General features: G+C 44.4%; 1 protein-coding gene across 5 annotated transcripts in view; it reads left to right on the top strand.

Moving 5' to 3' along the window:
• LOC147424207 (uncharacterized) overlaps positions 1-24,667 on the top strand; it is a 91,902-nt gene that overhangs the window by 43,891 nt on the left and 23,344 nt on the right. For all 5 annotated transcript variants that reach the window (XM_086502288.1, XM_086502284.1, XM_086502285.1 and 2 more), the window contains 5 exons: positions 18,969-19,007; positions 19,241-19,333; positions 19,440-19,556; positions 19,744-19,836; positions 22,071-22,184. In XM_086502288.1, coding sequence (XP_086358414.1) covers positions 18,969-19,007; positions 19,241-19,333; positions 19,440-19,556; positions 19,744-19,836; positions 22,071-22,184 — 456 coding nt within the window. The remainder of the gene's footprint in view (positions 1-18,968; positions 19,008-19,240; positions 19,334-19,439; positions 19,557-19,743; positions 19,837-22,070; positions 22,185-24,667) is intronic.

Raw genomic sequence — 24,667 nt, 5'->3', positions numbered from 1 at the left:
AGATGAATGCTCCGAACTGTGCTCAAGGTTCCTTTTTGTTCTTATGGAAGGGAGAGCCTTCCGTTCTTAATGAGAGAATGCTATGATCACAAACAAAGTGAATGGACACTGTGTGTGCAAGTGAACGAGACTGATAGATAGAGAGAGAAGAGAGATACGACACCAGAGACGTTGTAAAACCCTCCTCCGAAGGCCCCACTCTCGTCGGCGAGAGTGGTCTACTTATGATTGCACAATCTTGTACAAGTGGTATGCATGAGACTGATGCAAGTCTAGGCTATGTCGACGATGACGACGGGGATGACGAAGGCGACCTAAGGGCTGAAATCTGCAATCTTTCTACTGCTGTCCAAAAAAGCTATGGGCTGAAATCTGCGACTGAGCCAAAAACGCTGATTTGGGGGGCTGTTTCTGTGGTTCTTTGACGCTGAAAATCTGCAGGTTTGGGGCTGAAAACTGACGTGTCTAAAGGCTAAAAACTGAGGGTCTTTACCGGGGCTGAATCTGCTAATCTTCGGGGCTGAGAATCGTTGAGGTTCTGCATGTACTGAGATCCAAAAACGCTAGTGGAGCTGATGACCAAAAACGCTATGGATGCTGGTTCAAAACGCTAGCTTGCCTGACCTTTCTGCTGGCGATGGGATGGTGAAGCAAAACGCTAGGCTGAGAGGGTTCTTGCGGTGAAGACTAGAGAAAAAACGCTAGGTTGGGAAGTTTCTTGGCGATGAAGCTTGCAGAAAACGCAGGGCTGATTTGGGTCAGAAAACGCCAGGGTTGGATCTTATTGCTTGGAGAAAACGCCAAGGCTTGGGATCTTGCTTGGAGGGGGAAATCGCCAAGGTTCTGCTGAGAAGTTGCCTGTTGAGCTTGGCTCCTGTTGCCTCTTCTGCCATTTAGTGCTAACTTTGGTTTGCTTATATATTTTCTTAGCAAAATTGCCCTACCTACTTTTGTTGGAAAGTCACTTAAATTAATAAGTGAAAAATGCCAAAAATAGGTAAAATAGGCTAAATGCACTGGAAAAATCCCCTGACTGATTCTGATTGATTCTGATGGAAATGCTTATGATCATGCTGTGCAGTGTGTGCAACCAGAGGATATGCATCTACACTAAGTGTGTGGGCATGCACAGTCTACGAATAGACTCACAAAAGTGCCAGATCACTTCTAATCTAGATTGACTGGACTGACTGAACCTTGATCATGCTGTAGCTTGTCCACGGACACATAGGGTTGGATGTGTCACGTGACATTTTTTTTGGCAAGCATTTCCGGATAACTCACTCTGTCAGAAGGTGCACTCCGAAGGAAGATGTGAGAAGGCATGTAACTTCGGGCAAAAATTTTCTTGAAAGCTTGCCAAGTCCTTGGAGTGTGCGACTTGGTAGCTATAGACATCCACCATTGTATGGCACTGCTTCTGAGAAAAACAGCGGCTCGAAATTTTTTTTCCTTGATCCTTCTCTTGCAAGTGATCTTTATGGCTTATGCCCGGTAAGGCAGAGCGATGAAGACGAGAGCGCGCTCGATGCGCAATGAAGTAAGGGTGGGAGTGCCTAATAAGTTCGGGGTCAGGGCACGAAGTTTCTTTGGTAAACTTTCGAGAAAACTTTGGAAGCGCCATCTTGCTCTGTCTGCTCTTTGATAGGACCGGTATGCTTTCAGAAAAGCACAGGCATGAAGCTCTGATACCACTGTAACGGGGACACGCACCATGTGCCAACGGAAAAGAACATACTGAACAACTTTGAGCACTTCAAATAACACTGAATTGAAAGAGATGCACAGCACGAGAGACGGGGAGTGGCGGAGTTCCACCCCAAGAGAGCATTGGCCCCAAACCTTGGCGCCCCTCTCGAGATTTCTTTATATTGCTTGAACTCAATACAACACCGGTACTCCACTCTCTGCACCTTCACTCGGAAGCGTACCAAAGAATGAGCCTATGGCACAACTTTAAAGGCCCTTGGCCTATGGAAAGCATTACATGAAAAGATTCAAACTCAAAAGCATATGGCCCAAAAGCAGCCAACGCATTTTGCGGAAGCTGCCACGTGGCATTGTCAGCGCTTTTTGCGGAATGTCCGTATAGTCTGCCACGCTAGCATGAGAGTGCGTTTTGCGGGCTATTCGTAAAGCTCTGCCACGTCATCATCTGCTACCCTATCTTCTCTGTGTGTGGGTCTAGCTTTATTTATTGTCTTTGTGTCACTTGGGCCCCATCAAACGGGGTCCCATAAGCTGGTTAGAATTTCTTCTGGTGCCCTTGCTTCTTAGGGTTTAGGCCCCTCGAATGGGATGTGTAGGCTGGTTCAATTCTTCAGTGGCTTGACACGTCAGCATTTTGTGACACATTACCTCAAGTGCAGACTCTACTCACTCGAATGGGGATTGTTGCAATGGGTACTCCTCAAGACGAGGCACCTCCGAGGCTGATTTGATGCACCTTTGGATCCTTCTCGATGTGGGATCGCAGATGGCCACCAAGGGGTAGATCTAAAGCTGAATTGCGCTCCCAATGTGAGAGGAATGAAGGGCTGAAAATGCAGATCTCGATGATACCGATGATGGACAGCAATGGGAGCACTGGATGCTGGCAATTGCCAATAGAATGGCCGTGGAGAGGCTCACTGACTGCCGAAATACTGGATCGCAACGAAGAGGCTAGCGAGGCCAAATCCAAGCCGATCGGGCGAGGGAAGGTCTGAAATCTGAAAATGCTGGCTGATCTGCTGCAAATCCGGTTGATGTGCTATGCAAACGCCAGGCTGATGGGTTGCTCCAAAAAACACTAGCTGGTTCTGTTGCAAAATGCTGAGGCTGAACTGTAGAAAACGCTGGGCTCTTTCTGGCGCTAGCTCTCAATGCATGAAAACGCTAGCCTAGGTGCTCCTTTTATATGACTTTGGGCCAGATCTGGAAACTTAGATCAAGTAGGGAAAAGTGTGCAAATGAGTGCATACGGGCGACAACTGACTGCTCGGTGAACCATTTGACAAACTAACTGGACTGCCATGTTCCTTTAACCAAGACCTACATACTCATCATGACAAATGCCCACAGTATTGTCATAACATCTGTCTAAACGCTTGTACAAACCGTTTATGCAAGAGGGTTCCAAAACTGAAAAATTGGCTCTAGAGGTTGATGAAGCATGCCCACGTGGCATCCCCTCTTGCTTAAGGTGAGGTACGGATACTTAACTCCATGCACGCCATAAGATGGTCTCGGATGAAGTTGTGTAACAAACTTGGACACTCCAAGTCAAGATTCTACCGCGACACAGCAGAGATTCACTTCAAAACAGTTCATAGTTCACAATTGATTCGTTACGGCCCGACTGAGTTCTGTGCCTAGAGATATTGGCCCCAAAGACTGGCGCCCCTTTTGGTATTTCTTTTTGTATTAATCTGTGCTCAAAGTACAAGGGAGTGGGAGGGATCTCACTCTCAGACTCTACCCAGATGCTCTGAGGAGTGGGAGTCCAAACCACTTATTTATTCATTACAAGGGGTGCCAAAAGCAGAGTCCCAAAAGCTGCCAATCTTTCAAAATAGGCTTAAAATAAAACAAAGCCCAAAAGCTTGTGATTTTTAGCCTTGTGTAGGATTTTTCCCAGTGCAAAAAGCAAACTGCCGTACTGCTGCCAGAAATCCATACGCTCAGCCACGTCAGCCTGTTAGCGGGAAATGCGCCGCAAATTCCGGAAGCTGCTACGTCAGTCTGTACTTGCGTTTCACGAATCCGCGAACCGGGTGTGGGTGTATCTGCTGCACCACTTTGATGCTAGGGTCATGCCACCTCACCAGTTTGTGACATACCCCCCTCTTGAAAGCATTGTAATCACCCTCGAATCCGCCAACCGGGTGTGGGTGTATCTGCTGCACCACTTTGATGCTAGGGTCATGCCACCTCACCAGTTTGTGACATACCCCCCTCTTGAAAGCATTGTAATCACCCTCGATTACTCTTGCAAAACAGACACAGGCCGTAAACTGTCTTAGCAGATACTAACTGTTAGTACCGACGCACTAGGAATATACATCTAGCACATGTACCAATTGACAGTCACATCACAGGACATCACATGACAAATCACATTCAAAATTCATTCAGATCTCAGATTATGATTAATCGGCAACGTATTTAGCAATCGCATCTAGATCCACTCGGAACCTCATAGATGCCCTATTAACTAATCCTTATTGCAACCATGTCTATCGAGATCTTTCAGACCGAAATGCTGCAGTCATTTCGTCTATCAGTTCCTGTACTTAGACAAGTCAAGAACAAATTAGTATTATATTATCGGGAATTCCAGTTCATAAAGTCATACAACAGAATGCTATCAGCTCACAGTATCCCTGAAACTCAAAAGAGACATCAGTGACTTTAGTATCAAAAATCGGGGCAATCTGTTGACAAAGGAGTGGAGTGACTCCTCTCTTGTGCATACCCGCTGCACCAAATTCCGCCCAATCTGAGTTTGGGGTTCAATTTGGGATAGACTATGCTAAACCAAATGCTTCAAGGCACATCGCCTTTAAACAGCTTTAGGAGACTCACATGAAAAGCATTGTGAATCCTCCAAGTATCGGGCAGCTTCAGTCGAAAGGAGACATGATTTATCTTTTCGGAAATCTGGACAGGTCCATAGTATCTCATGCTAAGCTTTGGAAAAAGTTGCTCCTTTCCCTTTTTCTTTCTCAGGCGTGCCTTCTCAACGTAAGAGCACCCAATCGTTCTCCTTCAATTTCAAATTGTGACGATGTTGATCTGTTGCCTTTTTAGGTCTTTCTTGAGATTTATGCAAAGCCTCGCGGACCTTGGCAAAAGCAGTGTCCAAGTCCCGTGTGTACTGGTCGGCTTCAAAAATCTTATCTTTCGTGCTTAGGAAGGGTGGAACCTTCGTAGCACCTTCAATAATCTCAAATGGCGCCTTCCCCGTCGAAGAATGTATCGTGTTATTGTAGGCAAATTCCACCAAGGGCAAATACTTTTCCTATTGAGTCTTCTGATCCGAGATGTAAGAGCTTCAGTAAATCGAGTTCGACTGAATTTGCAATCTTCGATTTTCCATTTGTTTGCGGGTGGAAAGATGATGAGAACTGCAACCGCATGCCAATGTTCTCCCGTATAGCCTTCCAGAACAAACTCGTGAATCGAGGATCTCTGGCAAAGACAATTGTCTCAAGCATGCCATGTAATCTGAAGATTTGGGCCACAAACAGTCTCGCTAAGTGATCCAGCTTGACTGTTTTCTTCACTAGAATGAAATGAGCTTGCTTGCTAAATCTGTCAATAACAGTCCAGATACCATCGTGCCCACTTTGTGTTCTCGGGAGATCAAAAATGAAATCCATTGCAATACTTTCCCAGGGGCGGGTGGGTATGGGTAAAGGCTGTAAGAATCCCTATGCTTTATGCCTGTCAAACTTGACCTTCTGGCATACCAAGCAACTGCGTACAAAATCGTCCACGTCCTTCTTGAGTCTTGGCCAAAAGAAACATCTCTCCACACCTTTCAAGGTGGTAGCAATGCTGCAGTGACCCGTAAATGGTGGACAGTGGCATTCAGTTAAAACCTTTTCCTTCAACGGCTGTGTAACGCACAACATCGTTTTCTTCATCAAGTAGCGATTCCGAATGGAATATCCCGCTACTACCTCCCCTTTCCGTATCCGAGTGAAAATATCTGCAAAATCTGTCTCTGTGGCATATTGATTGACCATATCCTCGAAGCTCCTATGATGTATCGCAGAAATAGCCATAACCAATGGCTTCCGGGACAAAGCATCTGCCACCAAATTCTTTTGTCCCTGCTCATGGACAATCTAGAAGTGAAACTGTGACAAGATGTTTGCCCACCGCATTTGCTTTTCTGAGAGCTGCTTCTGTGACAAGAAGTAGCGTAAACTCTGGTGATCTGTGAAGACCGTAAAATCGGCTCCGAGTAGGTAATGTCGCCACTGAGTAAGAGCATGGATAACCGCCAAAAGCTCTTTCTCATATATCTGTTCTCTCAATTCCGGCCTTGAGAACAATCGGCTCTCGTAGGCAATGACATGGCCTTCTTGCATACGACCACAAGCATCACAATATACTTCAAATGATTTCTGCAAGTCCGGCAAAGTCAAAACTAGTCGTGTAGTCAATTTCCCTTTCAATGCCTGAAAGGCAGTCACCTCTGTGGATCCCCACGACAAAGGGACTCCTTTCTGTGTCAAGATATGCAAAGGGGAAGCAACCTCTGCAAACTTTCTAATGAACCGCCGAAAGTAAGAACATAAGCCCAAGAAGCTTCTAACTTCATGAACATTCTTCAAATCGAGCCAATCACGGATAGTCTCTATCTTGGCCGGGTCCATCTGCACTCCTGCTGCTGCTGAGACGATGTGTCCCAAAAAGTGTATCTCTGGTAGGAAAAATTCACTCTTCTTTGCATTGATCACCAACTTGTGATCTCGCAATGCCTGAAAGACTTGAAGCAAATGTTCTCTATGTTGTGCCTCATCCTTGGAGAAGACAATAATGTCATCAAAGAAAGTGCCCACAAAAGATCTGTACTCTTTGAAAATCCTGTCCATCATTCGGTTAAAGGTTGCTGGAGCATTGGTAAGCCCAAAAGGCATCACCAAAAACTCGAATAAACCGAAGGTCGTCCGAAAAGCTGTCTTGAAGACATCTCCCGACGCGATTCGGATCTGATGATATCCGCTCTTCAAATCGATCCTGCTGCTGCTGAAACAAGAGGATCCCTGTAGTCGGTCTAGAATATCATCGATCCTTGGAGTCGGAAATCTGTTCTTGATGGTGATTTTGTTGAGAGCTCTATAGTCAATGCACATTCTCCAAGATCCGTCTTTCTTCAAAACCAACAACACCGAAGAGCAGTAAGGTGAAGTACTCGGCTGGGTAAGACCCTTTTCCAAGAGGTCTTTCGCTTGGTTCATAATCTCTTCATTCTGGGCTCGGCTCACACGGTAAGGTGGCCGATTCGGTGGTGTGCTTCTAGGTATCAGATCAATGGTATGATCCTCAGGACGAGCTGGTGGCAACTCGCCTGTCAGGCCCTTAGAAAAGCAATCGGCATGAGTGTGGAGAAAATCTTGGCGTTCTTTTTCTAGATCAGACATATTTTTCCTATGATCATCATTCAACTCTTTCAAAAAGATCGAGTAAACAAACAGACTGGATTTCATTAATTTTGAAACGGCCGAAGCCGATACAATAGGGACAGACTCGCCCTTAAGTTTCACATCAAGTACAATGGTTCGCCCCTTTTCAATAGTTAGTGTCGCTTTCTTCACCTGATAATCGACCACGACGTTGTTCTTATGGTACCAAGGGACTCCCAAGAGAACATCACAACCTTCCAAGGGCATTATGTAGAAGTCCTTGTGCCCCAAATACCCTTGACAATGCAACCGAAGTTTGCCAATGATAGGTGTAATGGCCACGTCCCATCCGGGTGCCGCTAGAACTTCCTCTGCTTGTGGTCCCATCCGATCGGGTGTAATCTCGAGCCGCGCCGCCAATTCAGGTGAAATGAAGTTGGCCTTGGCTCCTCCATCAAAGAAAATTAGGGCTTCTTGATCTTTCACTTTGCGAGACAAGAAGTGTTCCAAGCAGTTTGTATGTCGCGTTCCAAGCATGATGCGACAAGAATGATGTGACTCTCCAGGTTCGGAACTGAACCATCACCGTGATGCAGAAGGGCAAGCCAATCGTCCTCAAAGTTCGGTTGTCCGAACAAAACCTCGAATGAACTCTCTACTTGTTTTTTCTTTATAGCTAGAAAGTATTGTTTGAAAATTTGTTTGAAATGGATGGTACTGTTTTGAACTTGTCTTTGTGCCGATTTGAAATGTTTGACTCTGGTTTTAATACTAGTTTCAATGGTTGGTGATTTTACTCCTGGGTGGGGTAGTGAGTTTGAACCTCTGAACGACGCAGACGGGATGTCTGGGGAGCGTTTGGTTGTATGCTTGAAAAATATTGTTGTTGTTACTCCCAGTGTAATAGACTTGGACACTCCAAGTCAAGAATCAATCACGACAGCACCAAATAACCACTTTAAAACAATTCACAGTTCACAATAGATTTGAACTGGCCCGGCGGAGTTGCGTGCCTAGAGATATTGGCCCCAAAGATTGGCGCCCCTTTCGGTATTTCTTTATGTGTTAATCAGTGTTCAAAGTACAAGAGTGGTTCGGGTCTCACTCTCAGACTCTGCGTCCAGATGCTCTGCAGAGTGGGAGCCCAAACCACTTATTTAATGTTTACAAGGGATGCCAAAAGCAGAGCCCCAAAAGCTTTAGATCAAAAGCAAAGTCTCTCTCTCTCTCACAAGCTCTCTTAAGCTTTTGTCAATAAAGCAACAATATTCTCTCTCTCTCTCTCTCTCTCTCTCTCTCTCTCTCTCTCTCTCTCTCTCTCTCTCCAATTGCATAGAGAAAAAGCACCAAAAACAGCCACGCAAATTCAGCGCTTTTTTCGAGCCTTGCCGTACGATGCCACGTTTGCATGCCTCTGCAAATTCCGGGATTTCAGCCTGCTGCCCTTTTAGGGTTAGGGTTAGGGTAGGGTTTCTGTTGTTTTTAGGGTTTTTGGAAGATTTTAGGGTTCGCAGGTTTTAGGGTTAGGTTTCTAGAATTAGGGTTTTCAGCAGCAGTCATGGCAGCCACGTCATCACTTTGTGACATACCCCCCTCTTGAAAGCATTGTAATCTTCAGGAATTCCATTTCATAAAGTCATACAACAGAATACTGTCAGCTTTCAGTATCCCTGAAGCTCGAAGAGACGTCAGTGACTCTAGTATCTAAATCAAGGCATCTGTTGACAAAGGAGCGGAGTGACTCCCCTCTTGTGCATCCCACTGCACCAGATCTCCGGCCAAGCTGAATTCTGGGTTCCATTTGGAGTAGACTATGCTAAACCAAAAGCCTCGAGGTAAAGTTTCACAATCTTAGGAGTATCTGCTAGGTCCTCCTCCTCCATCCACTTCGCATCCAATGCAGGATAGTTCTTGAACTTAACCAAGAACCGCCTTCGGACTTTACCTGTATTCTCCGTATCCTTATGTGCCAAAATCTGTTCAGGAACAAGGATCTCCTCGTTTTCTTTCACTTCGGGTTGCTCATCAGGCTCCTCATCATCAGACACATCACCTTTAAAAGGTTTCAAGAGACTCACATGAAATGCATTGTGAATCTTCCAAGTATCAGGCAGTTTTAGTCGGAAGGAGACATCATTTATCTTTTTAGTGATCTGGAAAGGTCCGTAGTATCACATACTAAGCTTTGGAAAAAGCCTCTCCTTTCCCTTTTTCTTTCTTAGGCGTGCCTTCTCAAAACGTAAGAGCACCCAATCATTCTCCTTCAATTTCAAGTTGCGACGATGGCGATTTGCTGCCTTTTTCTGTCGTTCTTGAGATTTCTGCAAAGTCCCGTGAACCTTGGCAAAAGCCGTATCTAAGTGGAGAAAGAGAGAGAACTGCATTGCTTTATTTTTTAAAGCTCAAGAGAGCTTGTGAGAGAGAAAAGAACCTCTGCTTTATTTGAAGCTTTTGGGGCTCTGCTTTTGGCATCCCTTGTAAACATTAAATAAGTGGTTTGGGCTCCCACTCTGCAGAGCATCTGGACACAGAGTCTGAGAGTGAGACCCGAACCACTCTTGTACTTTGAACTGATTAATACATAAAGAAATACCGAAAGGGACGTTAGTCTTTGGGGCCAATATATCTAGGCACGGAACTCCGCTGGGCCCGTGCAAATCACATTGTGAACTGTGAACTGTTTTGAAGTGGTTATTTGGTGCTTCCGTGATTGATTCTTGACTTGGAGTGTCCAAGTATGTTACAGTGGTATCAGAGCTCGTCTCAGCAGCAGCAGGAGTGCAAATGGATCCGGCCAAGATAGAGACTATCCGTGATTGGCTCGATTTGAAGAACGTGTCCCAAAAAGTGTATCTCTGGTTGGGAAAATTCACTTTTCTTTGCATTAATCACTAACTTGTGATCTCGTAATGCGTGAAAGACCTGAAGCAGACGATTTCTGTGTTCTGCCTCATTCTTGGAGAAAACAATGATAAAGTGCCAACAAATAGCCTGTACTCTGGAAAAATCTTGTCCATCATCCGGTTAAATGTTGCAGGAGCATTGGTTAAGCCAAAAGGCATCACCAAAAACTCAAATAACCCAAAAGTCGTTCAAAAAGCTGTCTTGTAGACGTCTCCTGGCGCGATTCTGATATGATGATATCCACTCTTCAAATCAATCTTGCTAAAGCACGAGGATCCCTGTAATCTGTCGAGTATATCATCGATCCTAGGAATCGGAAATCTCTTCTTGATGGTGATTTTGTTGAGAGCTCTATAATTGATGCACATTCTCCAAGATCCGTCTTTCTTCAAAACCAACAACACTGGAGAGCAATACGGTGAAGTACTAGGCTAGACAAGACCCTTTTCCAAGAGGTCTTTCACTTGGTTCATAATCTCTTCATTTTGTGCTCGGCTCACACCCGGTAAGGTGGCCGGTTTGGTGGTGTGCTTCCAGGTATCAGATCAATGGTATGATCTTCAAGAGGAGCAGGTGGTAACTCGTCTGGTAGGCCCTCTGAGAAGCAATCGGCGTGAGAGTGGAGAAAATCTTGGCGTTTTTTATCAAGTTTATACAAATATGTGCTATCCTTATCGCTCAATTCTTTCATAAAGATCGAGTAAACAAACAGACTAGATTTCATTAATTTAGAAATGGCCGAAGCCGATACAATAGGGACAGACTCGCCCTTCAGTTTAATATCAAGTACAATGGTTCTGCCCTTCTCTGTAGTCAATGTCGCTTTCCTCGCCCGATAATCGACCACGGTGTTGTTCTTGTGGTACCAGGGAATCCCTAAGAGAACATCACAGCCTTCCAAAGGCATTATGAAAAAGTCCTCATGCCCCAAATACCCCTGACAATGCAACCGAAGTTTGCCAATGACAGATGTAATGGCTATGTCCCCGCCGGGTGCCGCTAGAACAGCCTCCGCAAGTGGTCCCATCCAATCGGGAGTGATCTCGAGCCGCGCTGCCAATTCCGGTGAAATCTCTCTCTCTCTCTCTCTCAAGCTCTCTTGAGCTTTCGTTAATAAAGCAACAATATTCTCTCTCTCTATCTCCAATTGCGTAGAGAAAAAGCACCAAAAACAGCCATGCAAATTCAGCGCTTTTTCCGGGCCTTGCCATACGATGCAATGTCAGCATGCCTCCAAATTCCGGGATTTCAGCTTGCTGCCCTTTTAGGGTTAGGTTAGGGTTAGGGTTTTTGCTGTTTTTAGGGTTTCTGGCAGATTTTAGGGTTCGCAGGTTTTAGGGTTAGGGTTTGCAGATTTAGGGTTTTCAGCAGCAGTCAGGGCAGCCACGTCATCACTTTGTGACACCCGGCCCGAACCTAGATGGTTATGCGGGAGGAGTATTAAGAAGCATGAGCAGTGGTTACTCTTAGCACTTCCAAATGACGCAGGCTGCGGTGTTGGCGGCGTTTGGTTGTAATAGGCCTCTATATCTCCCGACCCGGACCTTTTTAGGTTATGCGGGAGGAGTGATGGAGTCGTTGAATATCTCCCGGCCCGGACTTTGTTAAGTTATGCGGGAGGAGTGTTCATCGGCGGCTTTATGTTTCTAACATGCATATGTGAGCATTTGTGTTGCATTGTGATGTGCCAACCACTGAATATTCCTAATTGGATGAGATTGCCTGGGTATGTAATTTTAGTGCATCAAGACACCCGTGGAAGATCAGTGCGGTCAGGGTGTGATGGCTAATTTTACTACGTCGGAATATCAAGAGTTCCGATCTGGACGAAAGGAGAAGCCAACTCCTTGATCAAAAGAGCCGAACGGAGACGCTGACTCCTTAACAAAAAGAGCAAACTGATTGTCCCTCGGAATGACCCTCGAAAATTTTTGAGCTAACTTGAATTGTTTTGCAGATATGTTGTAATCGCGGACGATTACTCTCTTTCAAGAAGGGGAGATGTCACAAATTGCTGACGTGTCAAAGCCCTAGAGAATGGAGCCAACTTACAGATGCCGGCCGAGGGGCCTAAACCCTAAAAAGAACAAGTAAAAAAGGAAGAAGTCCTACCAACTTATGGGGACCCTGTCCGATGGGGCCCCAAGTGACATAAAGCTTTAAAATAAAGCAGGACCCACAGACGCACACACACACACACACAAAACTTGATGATGTGGCAGTTGTACGGACGCTCCGCGTTTTGCACTGACTGCTGACGTGGGAGTTGTACGGAATTCTGCAAAACGCACTGGCAGCTTTTTGGGCATTGCTTTTGGACTAGAAGCTTTTGAGTTTTGAAGGCTTTTCATGTAAACCACTTTTGGGGCCTAGGGCCTTTAAATATGAGGCCATGGGCTCATTCTCGGGCATGCTTCCTGGAGAAGGTGCAGAGTCTTGAGTACCGGCTTGTACTGAGTTGATGCAATCTAAAGAAATACCGAAAGGGGCGCCAAGGTTTGGGGCCAATAATCTCTGGGGTGGAATTCCGCCACTCCGTGCCGCGTGTCGTCTCTCTCTCAGTTCTGTTTTTATTGAAGTGCTAAAAGTCTGTTCAGTGTGTTCTTTTCTATTGACACGTGGTGCCCTTCTTGTGACACCACAGAAGCAAGCAATGTCGTTTCCCATTTCCAGGTATGGAGGAGTCTCTAGCCGGCTTTTATCCCAATATCCCTTGATCCTCATGATGTACCTTTCACAACGCATTTTTAGTATCTGCTTGAGACGTAGAGGGCGAGGATAGTAGTAAAAGTCCTTGTCATCTGTCGTTTGCTTACCCGATCGTAAGCAAACCATGATGAGATGAGCTAGCTGTTCACAAGACAAGATAATAAGAAAATGCATAATGAGAAGACGAAAAGAGAGAGAGAGAGAGAGAGAGAGAGAGAGAGAGAGAGAGAGAGAGAGAGAGAGAGAGAGAGAGAGAGAGAGAGAGAATATGCATACATGCATGTATGTATATTTACACATGCACATATCTATTTAACGTCTATATTGTGTGTGTATGTGTGTGCACATGCATATATTTATTTAACGTCTATATATATATTGTGTGTGTGTGTGTGTGTGTCTACACATGCATATATCTACTCAACGTCTATATTGTGTATGTATGTGTGCACATGCATATATCTATTTAACGTCTATATATATTGTGTGTGTGTGTGTGTGTATGTGTGTGTCTACAAATGAATATATCTACTTAACGTGTCACCAGCGTGTGACTACTATCTATCCTTTTTGTTGATTTCTTTCTTATTATCTATTTACTTTCACTTTTTGGAAACACCCCTCGGGAAATCTAATTGCCGTGCATTGCATAGCTAGTGTGGAACTGTCCAGAGGGAGTCCAGGCCTGAGGGCAAGAGAGCACTAAGGTTGGACAAGGACTATGGTTAGCCAAGTGGGGTCATTGACTAGCCAAAGTGGAATCCTTTGCTACAGAGGCTACATTTCAGTTCTGGATGTGGCCGCAGTGTACAAAGAGGGTCGGATGACCTAGAAAGATACAATGGCAGCATCTCCTAAAATTTAGGGAACTGCTATTTTGGAACCTGAAAATGTGTTGGCGTCATTACCTCCGGAATGACAAGGGGAACATTTTCTTACTCTGCCGTGAAGTCAACTGGGCAACCGGTTGGGATATTTTTAGATGGCAACCCCGAAACGGGAAAATGCTTGTAAATGTGCCAAGTGGCACATTCTGGTGCAGTTTCTAATGCAAGAGAGAGTTGGCGCTGAATTTTAAGCTGGGAGAGGCTCATTTGCAGCTTTGGTCACAGGTTAAGAGCTATGGAGTGCTTGCTTTCCCTCCTATGTACAGTGCGGTGCTAGGAGTGATGCCCTACACGCTACGCACTACCCTCTCTCTCCTCTTTGGCAGTATGTTATGCCCCTCTAGTGGGCTTTTCATTTGACCAATGTACAGTTGTGTGGGTTCATGCGCGATTGCCGAGGCAAGAGCCTCTTGCACAGGTACTGGATTAGCTAGCGGCTAATCCCCCCGCAGGTACAGGTGAATTCGGAGAGGTTTCACGCCAGAAATCTCGTCCGATTCAGAGGGCAAGTAGCCCTACAGGTGCGGGAGCTCGAGGACTTGCTACGGATGCGACCGGCACGCGAAACGGAGCCCGAAACAGTGAATTACAGCCTGCTGTGTATTTTTGCAGGTTTAGGGTTTTGGCCCTAAACGGACCCTAATACCCCCAGGAGGTTCGGGGATGCAAGGGGACCGCTGTACAGGTGATCTGGCGCATTTTCAGGGCTGAAAACAGAGAATTCAGCGTGCTGCAGATTCTCGCCAGGTTTTGCAAAGTGCCCGTATGCGTCGGGAAAGTCATTTAATGCGTGGGAATACTGACCGTGAAGGGTTCTAGTACAGTTATGTTGCAGAAATCGGGCTGGAACAGTGGAAATTCAGCCGAGTTTGTGCGGGGCAGCTTGTAGGGAACCACAGCGTTTATTTCCCTCTTTTGAACAATAAAGAAATACCGAAAGGGGCGCCTAAGTTAGGGGCCAATCTGGTGTCGGTCTACTCATACAGGTGCAATCTAGCAACCTGTATCCCTCTCCCCTTTGTTGTGTCTTGAAAGTACAGGTAAAATAGACGACTAATAATGGGTGAAAGCTAAATCAAGGTTTAAAGTAAAGTCTACCGCCCTTTTTGGATTAAACAGGCCGGTTACATGGTTCCATCGACGGGATTAAATCACTTTTTCCCATAGAAGTGAGCCTTGGTCAGTTTTGGGCTTGAAGACACAGGGGATTATAGACCAGACACAGGGAATTGCAATTATGGCTGATAGACCAGATGATGTGACTGAAGAGGTTTCCTCTTCACAAGGTCAACAGACACATGAAGTGGGTGAGTCCTCAAGACCACCAGAGACAGATGATGATATATTCAGGACCCAGTTGGCTACTGCTATGGCTATGTTCACACAAGTAATGCAGAACCCGAGGTTTTTAGCCTTTCTGCAACCTCCTGTTCCGTCTCAGCAAGTTGGGTCACTGGATCATATTCAAAAGCCTGTTAAGGCTCGAGCACAGGTGATTCATACCGCACAGTTAATGGAAACACCTGTACACTTGATGGAGAACATGCAGTCTCCACAACCTATGCCTAAGGTGCAAGAACAGGTGGTTGAGATGCTAGTATTTCAAGCTGTACCAGTTCAGCCCGCCACCTTTCAGCAGCCTATAGCTGGTTCTAATGGGCAGGGAAGCAACCTACAGGCTATGCAACAAGTCTTCCCACCACCTTCAGTACACCCTGGCTATTTTGGAGGTGGATCGGTATTCCAGAGCATGGCTGGTCATGCACCTGGAAATCAGTTTTACACGCCAGGAACAGTGTTTGGGGGTGCTCAAACGATGATGCCTAACCCCATGTATGGTGTCACAAGCATGCTACCAGGGTTTCAGAGCACTCAGGGCCAATTTGGGATGCCACAAACAAATTTTGGTATGGCTGGAATTACAAATCAGCAGCCAAATATGGCATTTCCAGGTCAAGTTAATAGCGCCCAAGGAACACAGATGAACCCTAATAGTGTTCCCATGTTTCAGTCACTTCCATATGACAATTTAACGCCGCTGGAGAGGCCAACTCCGTACAAAGAAGGTGACAAAGGTGTGTCATTCATGACCTTTACAGGGTTTGATGACAGGAAGAAGGCTCTCTCATTCCTCCAGCAGTTTGACAAGGCCTATGCAGGGGGAAACTTTACAGAGGCTTCAAAGGTCCGCAAGGCAGCCACTTTCTTGACAGGGAATGCGGGACAATGGTGGACAACTTTATTGCTTCAAGGGCAAGCTCCGTCCACATGGATTTACTTCAAGCAGATTTTTGCAGCAGCATGGTTATCTGATGACTTTGAAGCAGATGTCATGACAGAATGGCACCAGCTAAATGCTGCCACTTGCAGAAATCTGGATGATTACAATCGGAAGTTTTGGAAAGCTCTACTTCCAGTAACTTCCTATAGGTTTGTGCCATTGACAGAACAAATTGAAAAATACTGTTGTGGCCTACCTAAAGGATTGAGAAAGTACTGTACGAAGACAAAACCCTCTCTCTCCTCTTTGGCAGTATGTTATGCCCCTCTAGTGGGCTTTTCATTTGACCAATGTACAGTTGTGTGGGTTCATGCGCGACTGCCGAGGCAAGAGCCTCTTGCACAGGTACTGGATTAGCTAGCGGCTAATCCCCCCGCAGGTACAGGTGAATTCGGAGAGGTTTCACGCCAGAAATCTCGTCCGATTCAGAGGGCAAGTAGCCCTACAGGTGCGGGAGCTCGAGGACTTGCTACGGATGCGACCGGCACGCGAAACTGAGCCCGAAACAGTGAATTACAGCCTGCTGTGTATTTTTGCAGGTTTAGGGTTTTGGCCCTAAACGGACCCTAATACCCCCAGGAGGTTCGGGGATGCAAGGGGACCGCTGTACAGGTGATCTGGCGCATTTTCAGGGCTGAAAACAGAGAATTCAGCGTGCTGCAGATTCTCGCCAGGTTTTGCAAAGTGCCCGTATGCGTCGGGAAAGTCATTTAATGCGTGGGAATACTGACCGTGAAGGGTTCTAGTACAGTTATGTTGCCGAAATCGGGCTGGAACAGTGGAAATTCAGCCGAGTTTGTGCGGGGCAGCTTGTAGGGAACCACAGCGTTTATTTCCCTCTTTTGAACAATAAAGAAATACAGAAAGGGGCGCCTAAGTTAGGGGCCAATTTGGTGTCGGTCTACTCATACAGGTGCAATCTAGCAGCCTGTATCCCTCTCCGCTTTGTTGTGTCTTGAAAGTACAGGTAAAATAGACGACTAATAATGGGTGAAAGCTAAATCAAGGTTTAAAGTAAAGTCTACCGCCCTTTTTGGATTGAACAGGCCGGTTACATAACGTCTATATTGTGTGTGCGTGCCGCACATCCGCGCATGCATGTGTGTGTTTCGAGTGTTGGAAGACAAGTTTGTACTGATATAAACGTTTGTACAAGAGGTTCTCAAAGGTACTAAATGTAGCTTGTCTCAAAGAATGAACAAAAAGTGTGTATATACCTATAGGTACGCGCGCGCGTGTGCGTGTGTGTGTGTGTGTGTGTGTGTGAGAGAGAGAGAGAGAGAGAGAGAGAGAGAGAGAGAGAGAGAGAGAGAGAGAGAGAAATGAAATGAAATGATATATTAACGTCTTCAAAAGGCCAGAGTGACCTAGGAGATAAAAGAGTTTACAAATGGTGAATGTGATACAATGTTTGTGTAAAAGACTGAAAACTGAAAGTGAACTGAGCTAAAGTGAAATGAAATGGAATGAAATGAAATGAAAGGTTGAAATGCTGGAATCAGGATCCTATGATATCCAGCATCGATCGCTGGCGAAGCTCATCAATGTCCTCCTTAGTGAGTACTCTGACTGGGCGTCTCCCATGTCGTGCTAGAACAATCCGGACCCTCTAATGCAGGAGGAAGGAGGGGTTTACATGTCACTTGAACATTCTCAAACCAGTCAATATATTTTTAGTTGGCAAAATATGTGAGGTAGAATAAGTTGTGTCATATAAAAGAGCACTCAATCCGCATCAATAAAGCCACTTCTCTAATCTATTATTGCTTATGTGATATTTGCTTTTGATTGCATAAATGGAATGTACACACATGCAATACCTCAAGTGTAAACCCTATTGACTCGAATGGGGATTGTCACCGCCGTAACTCCTCAAGACGAGGCACCTCCGGGGTGATTTGATGCACCTTTGGATCCTTCTCGATGTGTGATTTTGGATGGCCACCAAGGGGTAGATCTGGGGCTGAATTGCAGGAGTACTCGATGCCGGCGATGGAATGGCCGAGGAGAGGCTCGATGGCTGTCGAAGTGCCGGACCGCAACAAAGAGGCTCACGAGGCCAGATCCAAGCCGATTCGGCGAGGGAAGGGCTGAAATCTGAAAACGCTGGCTGACCACTGCAAATGTGCAATTCCCTGGCTGTTGGATATGAAAACGCCAGGCTGATGGGTTGCTACAAAAATCGCTAGCTGGTTCTGCTGCAAAACGCTGAAGCTGAAGTGCAAAAAACACTGGGCTCTTGTTGGCGCTAGCTCTCAATGCATGAAACGCAGGTCGGGAAACTTGGTCAAGTCGGGAAAAATGTGCAAATGAGTGCACACGGGCGACAACTCAGTGCTCAGTGAACCATTTGACGAACGGACTGGAACGATACGTTTCTCTAACCCAGACCTACACGCTCATCATGTCTGATACCCACTGTAGTGTCGTAACATCAGTCAAAACGCGTTTACAAACCATTTATGCAAGAGGGTTCCAAAACTGGAAATTTGGTTGTAGAAGTCGATGAAGCATGTCCATGTGGCACATAGAGCCATCTGCACGTGACAACCTTTGATATGGGCCTAGTGCACCGTGTGCCTTTGGTGGACCAAGGGACCATCTTATGGTGGCCAAAGTACTTGGGTCAAGGACAACAAGCTAGACCAAACTGGACCTCGGTGGACGATACTTCGGATGGAGCAGCTCTTTGGCGACATAGCTTCCTGCCTCGAGTGTATCTAGTCCTTGGTTCGTCACTAAATATCATCATCATTGAGCCAGTCTTAAAAGTGTTCATATTTCCTCTCCAATGTCTTGTTGTACGTAATGTCTCAGATGATATGGGCCAGGAAATAGCATGCTAGGGCTTAAAAATAAAATAAAATAATGGTGTGCATGTTAAGGCTTATTGTTGAATATAAGGAAGTTCAGCATGCTGTTGTGTCTTGTTTATAGAATGTCCATCTGACAATGAATAGCCGATGTATCAACCATATCTATTTGTTTAAATCCAAAAAAATAAATAAATACAATTACTCTTTTCTAGTTTGCAAGTTACTAACCCGTGACTTGTATGACATTATGCAGGCTTCTATAATTATTTTGTGGATCTTTCTGTGCTGCAAGGTAGGGTGATAATCCCACCAATTCTTCCTCAGAATGACCATTGACGGCAATCCTAACTGACATAATAGTGTGTGTGTGCTTGCTCGTCGTTCGTTTCTTTTTTCCATGACAAGTAGGGCAAAAACATTCTGTACATTCAATTTTGACTTAAAGGTTCAACTCGAACACATGAATGCCTCTCTCTCTCTCTCTCTCTCTGTTTTTCCCAATTTATCTTTTGTTTTGCTGGGCAGACAGCAGCAGATTCTATATTGAAACTAGGTCTTCAAACTCGGAATGACCTTCTGTATGAGACGTTCCTGTATTACAATCCACTTGTTTTACTGGTGAGTTTCTATATCAAGAGTGTCCTGCTTTCCATTGAATGCTGGAGTCTTGATGTAGAGAAAAATGCACAAACCTTTGTTTGACACATTTTGATTTTTTTTCTAGGCTGCCATGATATGGCTGTGGGGAATCAATTTACGTGTATTTTCAGCCTCAAAAATCAATTATGCAAAGGTGTTTGATTTGGATGGTACACATTTGACGTCGAAAGAAATATGGAAGGTGATAGTCTTATTGTTCTATATTAAAGCATGGGGTTTTCAAAGTCTAGTTAGCAGTACTTTTGATGCTCCTTTGCCCATGAGGATTATCATTATGTTTGATTTGTGATGTTTGGCCTTCATGGTAGTGTTTTCCTGCATGTATTTGCAGCTAAAATTAAGATTATTCATGTTTTGTTTGAATGCAGATTGCGTCATGGATTACATTAATTGTTCTCACAAGTTTGACATCATACTTGTACCTCTCTTCACATAACAGTTATCTTGCAGCATCTCAACCAGTGTAATATCTCCTCAATTCTTCACGTTTTGTTTTGATGGTAACATATCAATTTTGTGAGCTCTAAGATCTAGAAAACAAAATGAGTCCAATATAGCTGATGATCCCAACACAAACCAAAACCATATTAGCCTTTAGGCCCAAGGGCAAGTCAACATAAAATGTTCTATGATAAATAGAGACACATTACAGAGAGTTTGCCTCTAATCGCTAGATTCTTTTATGCATCTTGCCTTATTTGGGATCTAGCTATCTAATCTACTTGCTAGATATTGTCCTAAATTCTTTGTTATTGTACCTATACATGGACTAGCCTGCGCTTTCCCTTTAAAAAAACAAAAAGGGAAAAGATCCTTCTGCTAGATAAGAAAATAGATTAGAGGGGTACAACCCTCTTCATGGGGCAAGATGCAACATAGAAAATGAGAGAGTAGGCTCCTTGCTCTCTATTATACCTTTGCTAGAGAGGAAGGGGAAAAATGTCAAACAACTGGCTGGTACACACGGGTGCTCCTGCAAGTCATTAGAACGAGCTTGTGTGTTGCCACGCCTGGAGGAAGGCTTGTCTCTGCTGCATTGGTTTGAGCTTGGAGTTCCTTCTAAGCTGTCCAACTTGGCACAATGAGTGTGAATAAGCGGATGCCATGTGGGCCATTCTCTCTCAAGTGAGTGAGAGTGGTGGCAGTCAAGGGTCAAAGCACATCTGTTTCTTCTTATGAATGAAGCTGTCAGGCTGCTGATCAGAGCCCACTGGGCACAAGTATCACCTGTCAAAGGGTGGGAAGCTTGGGTGAAAGAAGCTTCCTTTCAGGAATCTAAATTACTTGGCTATTGGCTATGTTCTTGTATTCTTTGTGGAATCAAGTAAAGCATATTAAGCTACAGAAGCAATGTTGATGTGTGAGGGGATTGGGGTTTGTGTCAAAGCCATGTGAAAGTGCACTGGAGCATTGTGGAAAGTGAAGGGGCTTTGTGGAGCACATCTGCTAGATTGAATCCCACATGAAAGTGTTTGTGTCCCATGGGCTGAACGTGGATGACTTAGTGGGTAAACCATGAAGCTCGCTACCCATTAACGTGGAGGCCACTGAGAATGTGTCTCTGCAAGTACTTGACCTATGAATTGTTATGGTTTTGTGGATCATCTCCTGGGTATGCCAGCGTGACAGGGGGAGGGCTTCTTTGTGATGTGCCTGTCCCAAGTGATATAGGGCATATAGAGAATTCTTCATGCAACAAGGAAGAGATGAACTCAGGCAAGAGCTGAAGGAGGCAAAAACATGAATCAATGAACTTGAATCCCAAATTTCTGTGAGTGGAAGAAAGAATCAGAGAAACAAAGCAATGTGACATTAGAAAGAAACCCACGTATCAAATCCATTCAGAGGATTGCTGTAAAAATGTTATAATAAGAGGATATACTATAATTAGTAAAACCAAGAATCAGTCTTGGCTATGTGTATTTGGGATTACACCTCTGTTCTAGTTGGCTTCATTGTACATCTATTGTACCTCAAGCGATGTGCGCTTGAGGTGTTTCTTACAAGCGTTACTTACAAAACAAGAAATGTGTGAGGGAGGAGATTAAAGATGGGGGGGTGAAGCTTAGAGAGGAGCATAGGGTAGGGGCAGGAGGTGATTGGGAGCATGGGTGATGGATGGAGTGGGAGTGGCTGAGAGGGCACTTGTTCTCTAATCCTGAGTGCTTTGCCTCTGTGTTGATATATGCTTTGCCTCTGTGCTTTGTATTGATGTATACTCGTGTGTGTGTGTGTGTGTGTGTGTGTAGTGTGGGGGTGTGGAAGCATATATTGGTACCTATTTCTACACCCACTATTGGGCACTGACGACATTAGTGGGGATGTCGTAGTATTCAGTCAATATTATGCACAAGGGAGCTGATGGTTATATTGTCTTGTGGGTGACTACCATGAGATTATACCTTGCACTTTCTTAAACGGTGAATCTGGGCTTATCGTGGATTCATCTCGGTATTCGCTTTGCCTTTGTGTTCTAGCTCTCGCTTGTTAGAACCTGGCTTGTGTCCCAGTTTATCACTTTTGAATCACTGCGACACATTTTACACACTAAGGACAGCCTTATATTAAAGTAATTCACAGGCAATTTCAAACCCAGAAATGAATTTTGACAAGCTTGATTTTATTTTTTTTTCATGCATTTAGTGGGACAATTCATGAGAAGCTTCTTAAAGTGATTCGTGTTTCATGCTTTCAGGTCCTGCTCTACAGTGTTCTCCCTCTCATGCTGGTGCTCCCATTTGATGCATTGTTTTTAACATCACGCCTTTTTTTTCTTCGAACTGTGGCTCGAATAGTTTTTCCATTACAGGTTTCCACTTGTCCTCTTTCCTTAAGTAACAGTTCCGCAATATTTTGTGTAGGACCAGGTCTTTTCTATAATGCATGTGTCTTTTTTTGTAATGGATGGTTTAAGTCATATTTTGCTCATTTATGTGACATTTTATTTCTACAAAGAGACATAGCAATGACATGAGAGGACTTAACTTCCATGATAGGCAGTGGGCTGCACTTGGGATTCATCCTTTTGTGCACACTCACAATCATCTGGGTGGTAATAGAGTGATATTATCCAAAACAGAGAGCACCAAGTGATGGGAGACGATTATCTAGTTGTACGTTGTTCCGATCTCAAAGATGCATTGGATGGTGGCATTCTAGTGCTCTTGGCTTAGGGTGCAATACTGAAGACCTGTGGTTTTGATGCATGGAAAACTTGCATGTAGAATGTGTTCAAGAGCTCACCTGATGACATTTTCTATGAGCAGGATCTTCTAAATATATTGATAATATCCCTCTTTTCAGATGTACATGATTGTATAGGATCAGCTCATTGATTATTTATGATTCGCAGCAGGCAATCAATGTCGTTGTCAAGATGCCATTATTTCAAACTTGGGCCTTTGCCATAGAGATGACCTCAATATTGGTGAACGAAGATACATTCCAAAGCAAAATGCCTGTCACCTAGAATACATGGTTTTGAACGCAACTTTCTCTATAAAAAATTAAGGCATCCAGGGTTTAATTTTGTGAAAAAAATGACGAATTTTATGTATGAGCCTCTGTTAGAAAATCTGAGCCATCCAGCATGGGAAGGTCTCATGAAGTACCTTGCCCAGTGATAACTACTAGTATGTGTTGCAATGGCATATAGCAACGCATAAGCGGACAACCTCGATGGACCGAGCATCCCAAATTCAAGACTTTCAAAGATCGATGGACCATATCAAAGGCCTCAGAAATGCGAACTTGCATGATCAAAACATCGTGCTTATGCATTTTGCATATTCAATTCCCATGTATATATTTGCAGTATCATCCAAAATCTGATGGTTGTATACAAAACCATATTGAGCAAAATGAAAACCGGAATGAAGGTGATCTTTAAGATAATTAAGTAACAATTTGGTCACCAATTTGTAAACAATTGGCATAAGCGAGATAGGTGTCCGAGCATCCAACGTTTCACATAATTACTTTTTGGGCAGCAATTTTAGCTAACCTTCTTTTCAAGTAGCAAGAAACATTCCATACTGCCAACATTGATAAATGATGTGAAGCAAAGGAACCTTGAGATCATCCTAGAATGAATGAAAGAATTCCTCAGTGAGACCATCCTAACCTGGTGATTTCCATTTATTTAAACCACAAAGTGTCACTACTGACTCACGTAAGCTTAAGCTTTTTGGTTTCAATAAATGAATTCTCTAACGCTTAAGCTTCGAAAAAGGAAACAATAGGGCTAATTTCTACAAGAAGCATATCATGTGCATGCTGAACCTCTAAGGTAGCAGGGAAGAAGAAGCGTACAAAATCCTGTTGATAAGAGAAACACACGTGAGTCCTATCCGTGCTTAAAGATGTTTGAGTGTGCTGCAATCCGATCTTGAAGATGAAGACCTTGCTCATTCATAGACTCTTGTCAAAAACAAGCGAGTTCTCCAAATGTGTTGTGTGTAGTCGGATAAAGTCTCAACTAGAGTCAACAAAGGATGATGAGCTGATTTCACGTTTGAAGGATGAACGTAAAATTCACATGATGCGACAACAAAGCTATAGAAATGTGTACTACACCTAGTGTAAGTTCTTGCAAATGCAAAAGGATAAGTACTTATGCATTATACATGATAAAATGGACCAAAAAAAGACAGCAATAGTGAACTCAAAAGACTATGCGAATGCATATCAAATGTTCTTGTGCAAATACGGTCCTGTTGTCTAGAGCGAGTTGTCTTTTGAACACGGTGTTCTTTTGTGTCCGAGTAATCTATTTAAAACAACAACACACACAAAAGCTAAACACAAGGTCTCTCAGGCAATTGGGTGGATGGGGACATTGGCTTTGGAGTACACTTTGTCTATGGTGTTTGGACAAGCCCACTGTTGGTAATTCTTGCAAAGGTTGAAAGGTGTTAGGCGGATTGGATAAAGACCCTAGATGGGGACATTGGCTTTGGAGTACACTTTGTCTATGGTGTTTGGACAAGCCCACTGTTGGTAATTCTTGCAAAGGTTGAAAGGTGTTAGGCGGATTGGACAAAGACCCTTGATGGGGTTCCTATTCACAGTCATCGTAGTCCCTTGACTTGATTGGTTTCAAGATATAGGAACTAACAATTTCACTTTTTTTTTTAAGAATATTGTCTAAACTTGAAGTCTTTTTTCAGGGAAAAGCTACATTTACACACACACACACACACACACACACACATTTACACCCACACCCCCACACCCCCACACACTTTTTTTTTGTGAGTCTGTTTTGATTAATTTACAAGTGGGAGACCTCAA

Source organism: Adiantum capillus-veneris, chromosome 26 (assembly GCF_014529385.1).
Source record: "Adiantum capillus-veneris isolate H3 chromosome 26, ASM1452938v2, whole genome shotgun sequence".
NCBI classification, from domain to species: Eukaryota; Viridiplantae; Streptophyta; class Polypodiopsida; order Polypodiales; family Pteridaceae; genus Adiantum; species Adiantum capillus-veneris.
The sequence above is the reverse complement of the archived record's forward strand: the minus strand, read 5'-3'. Positions and strand labels throughout refer to the sequence as shown.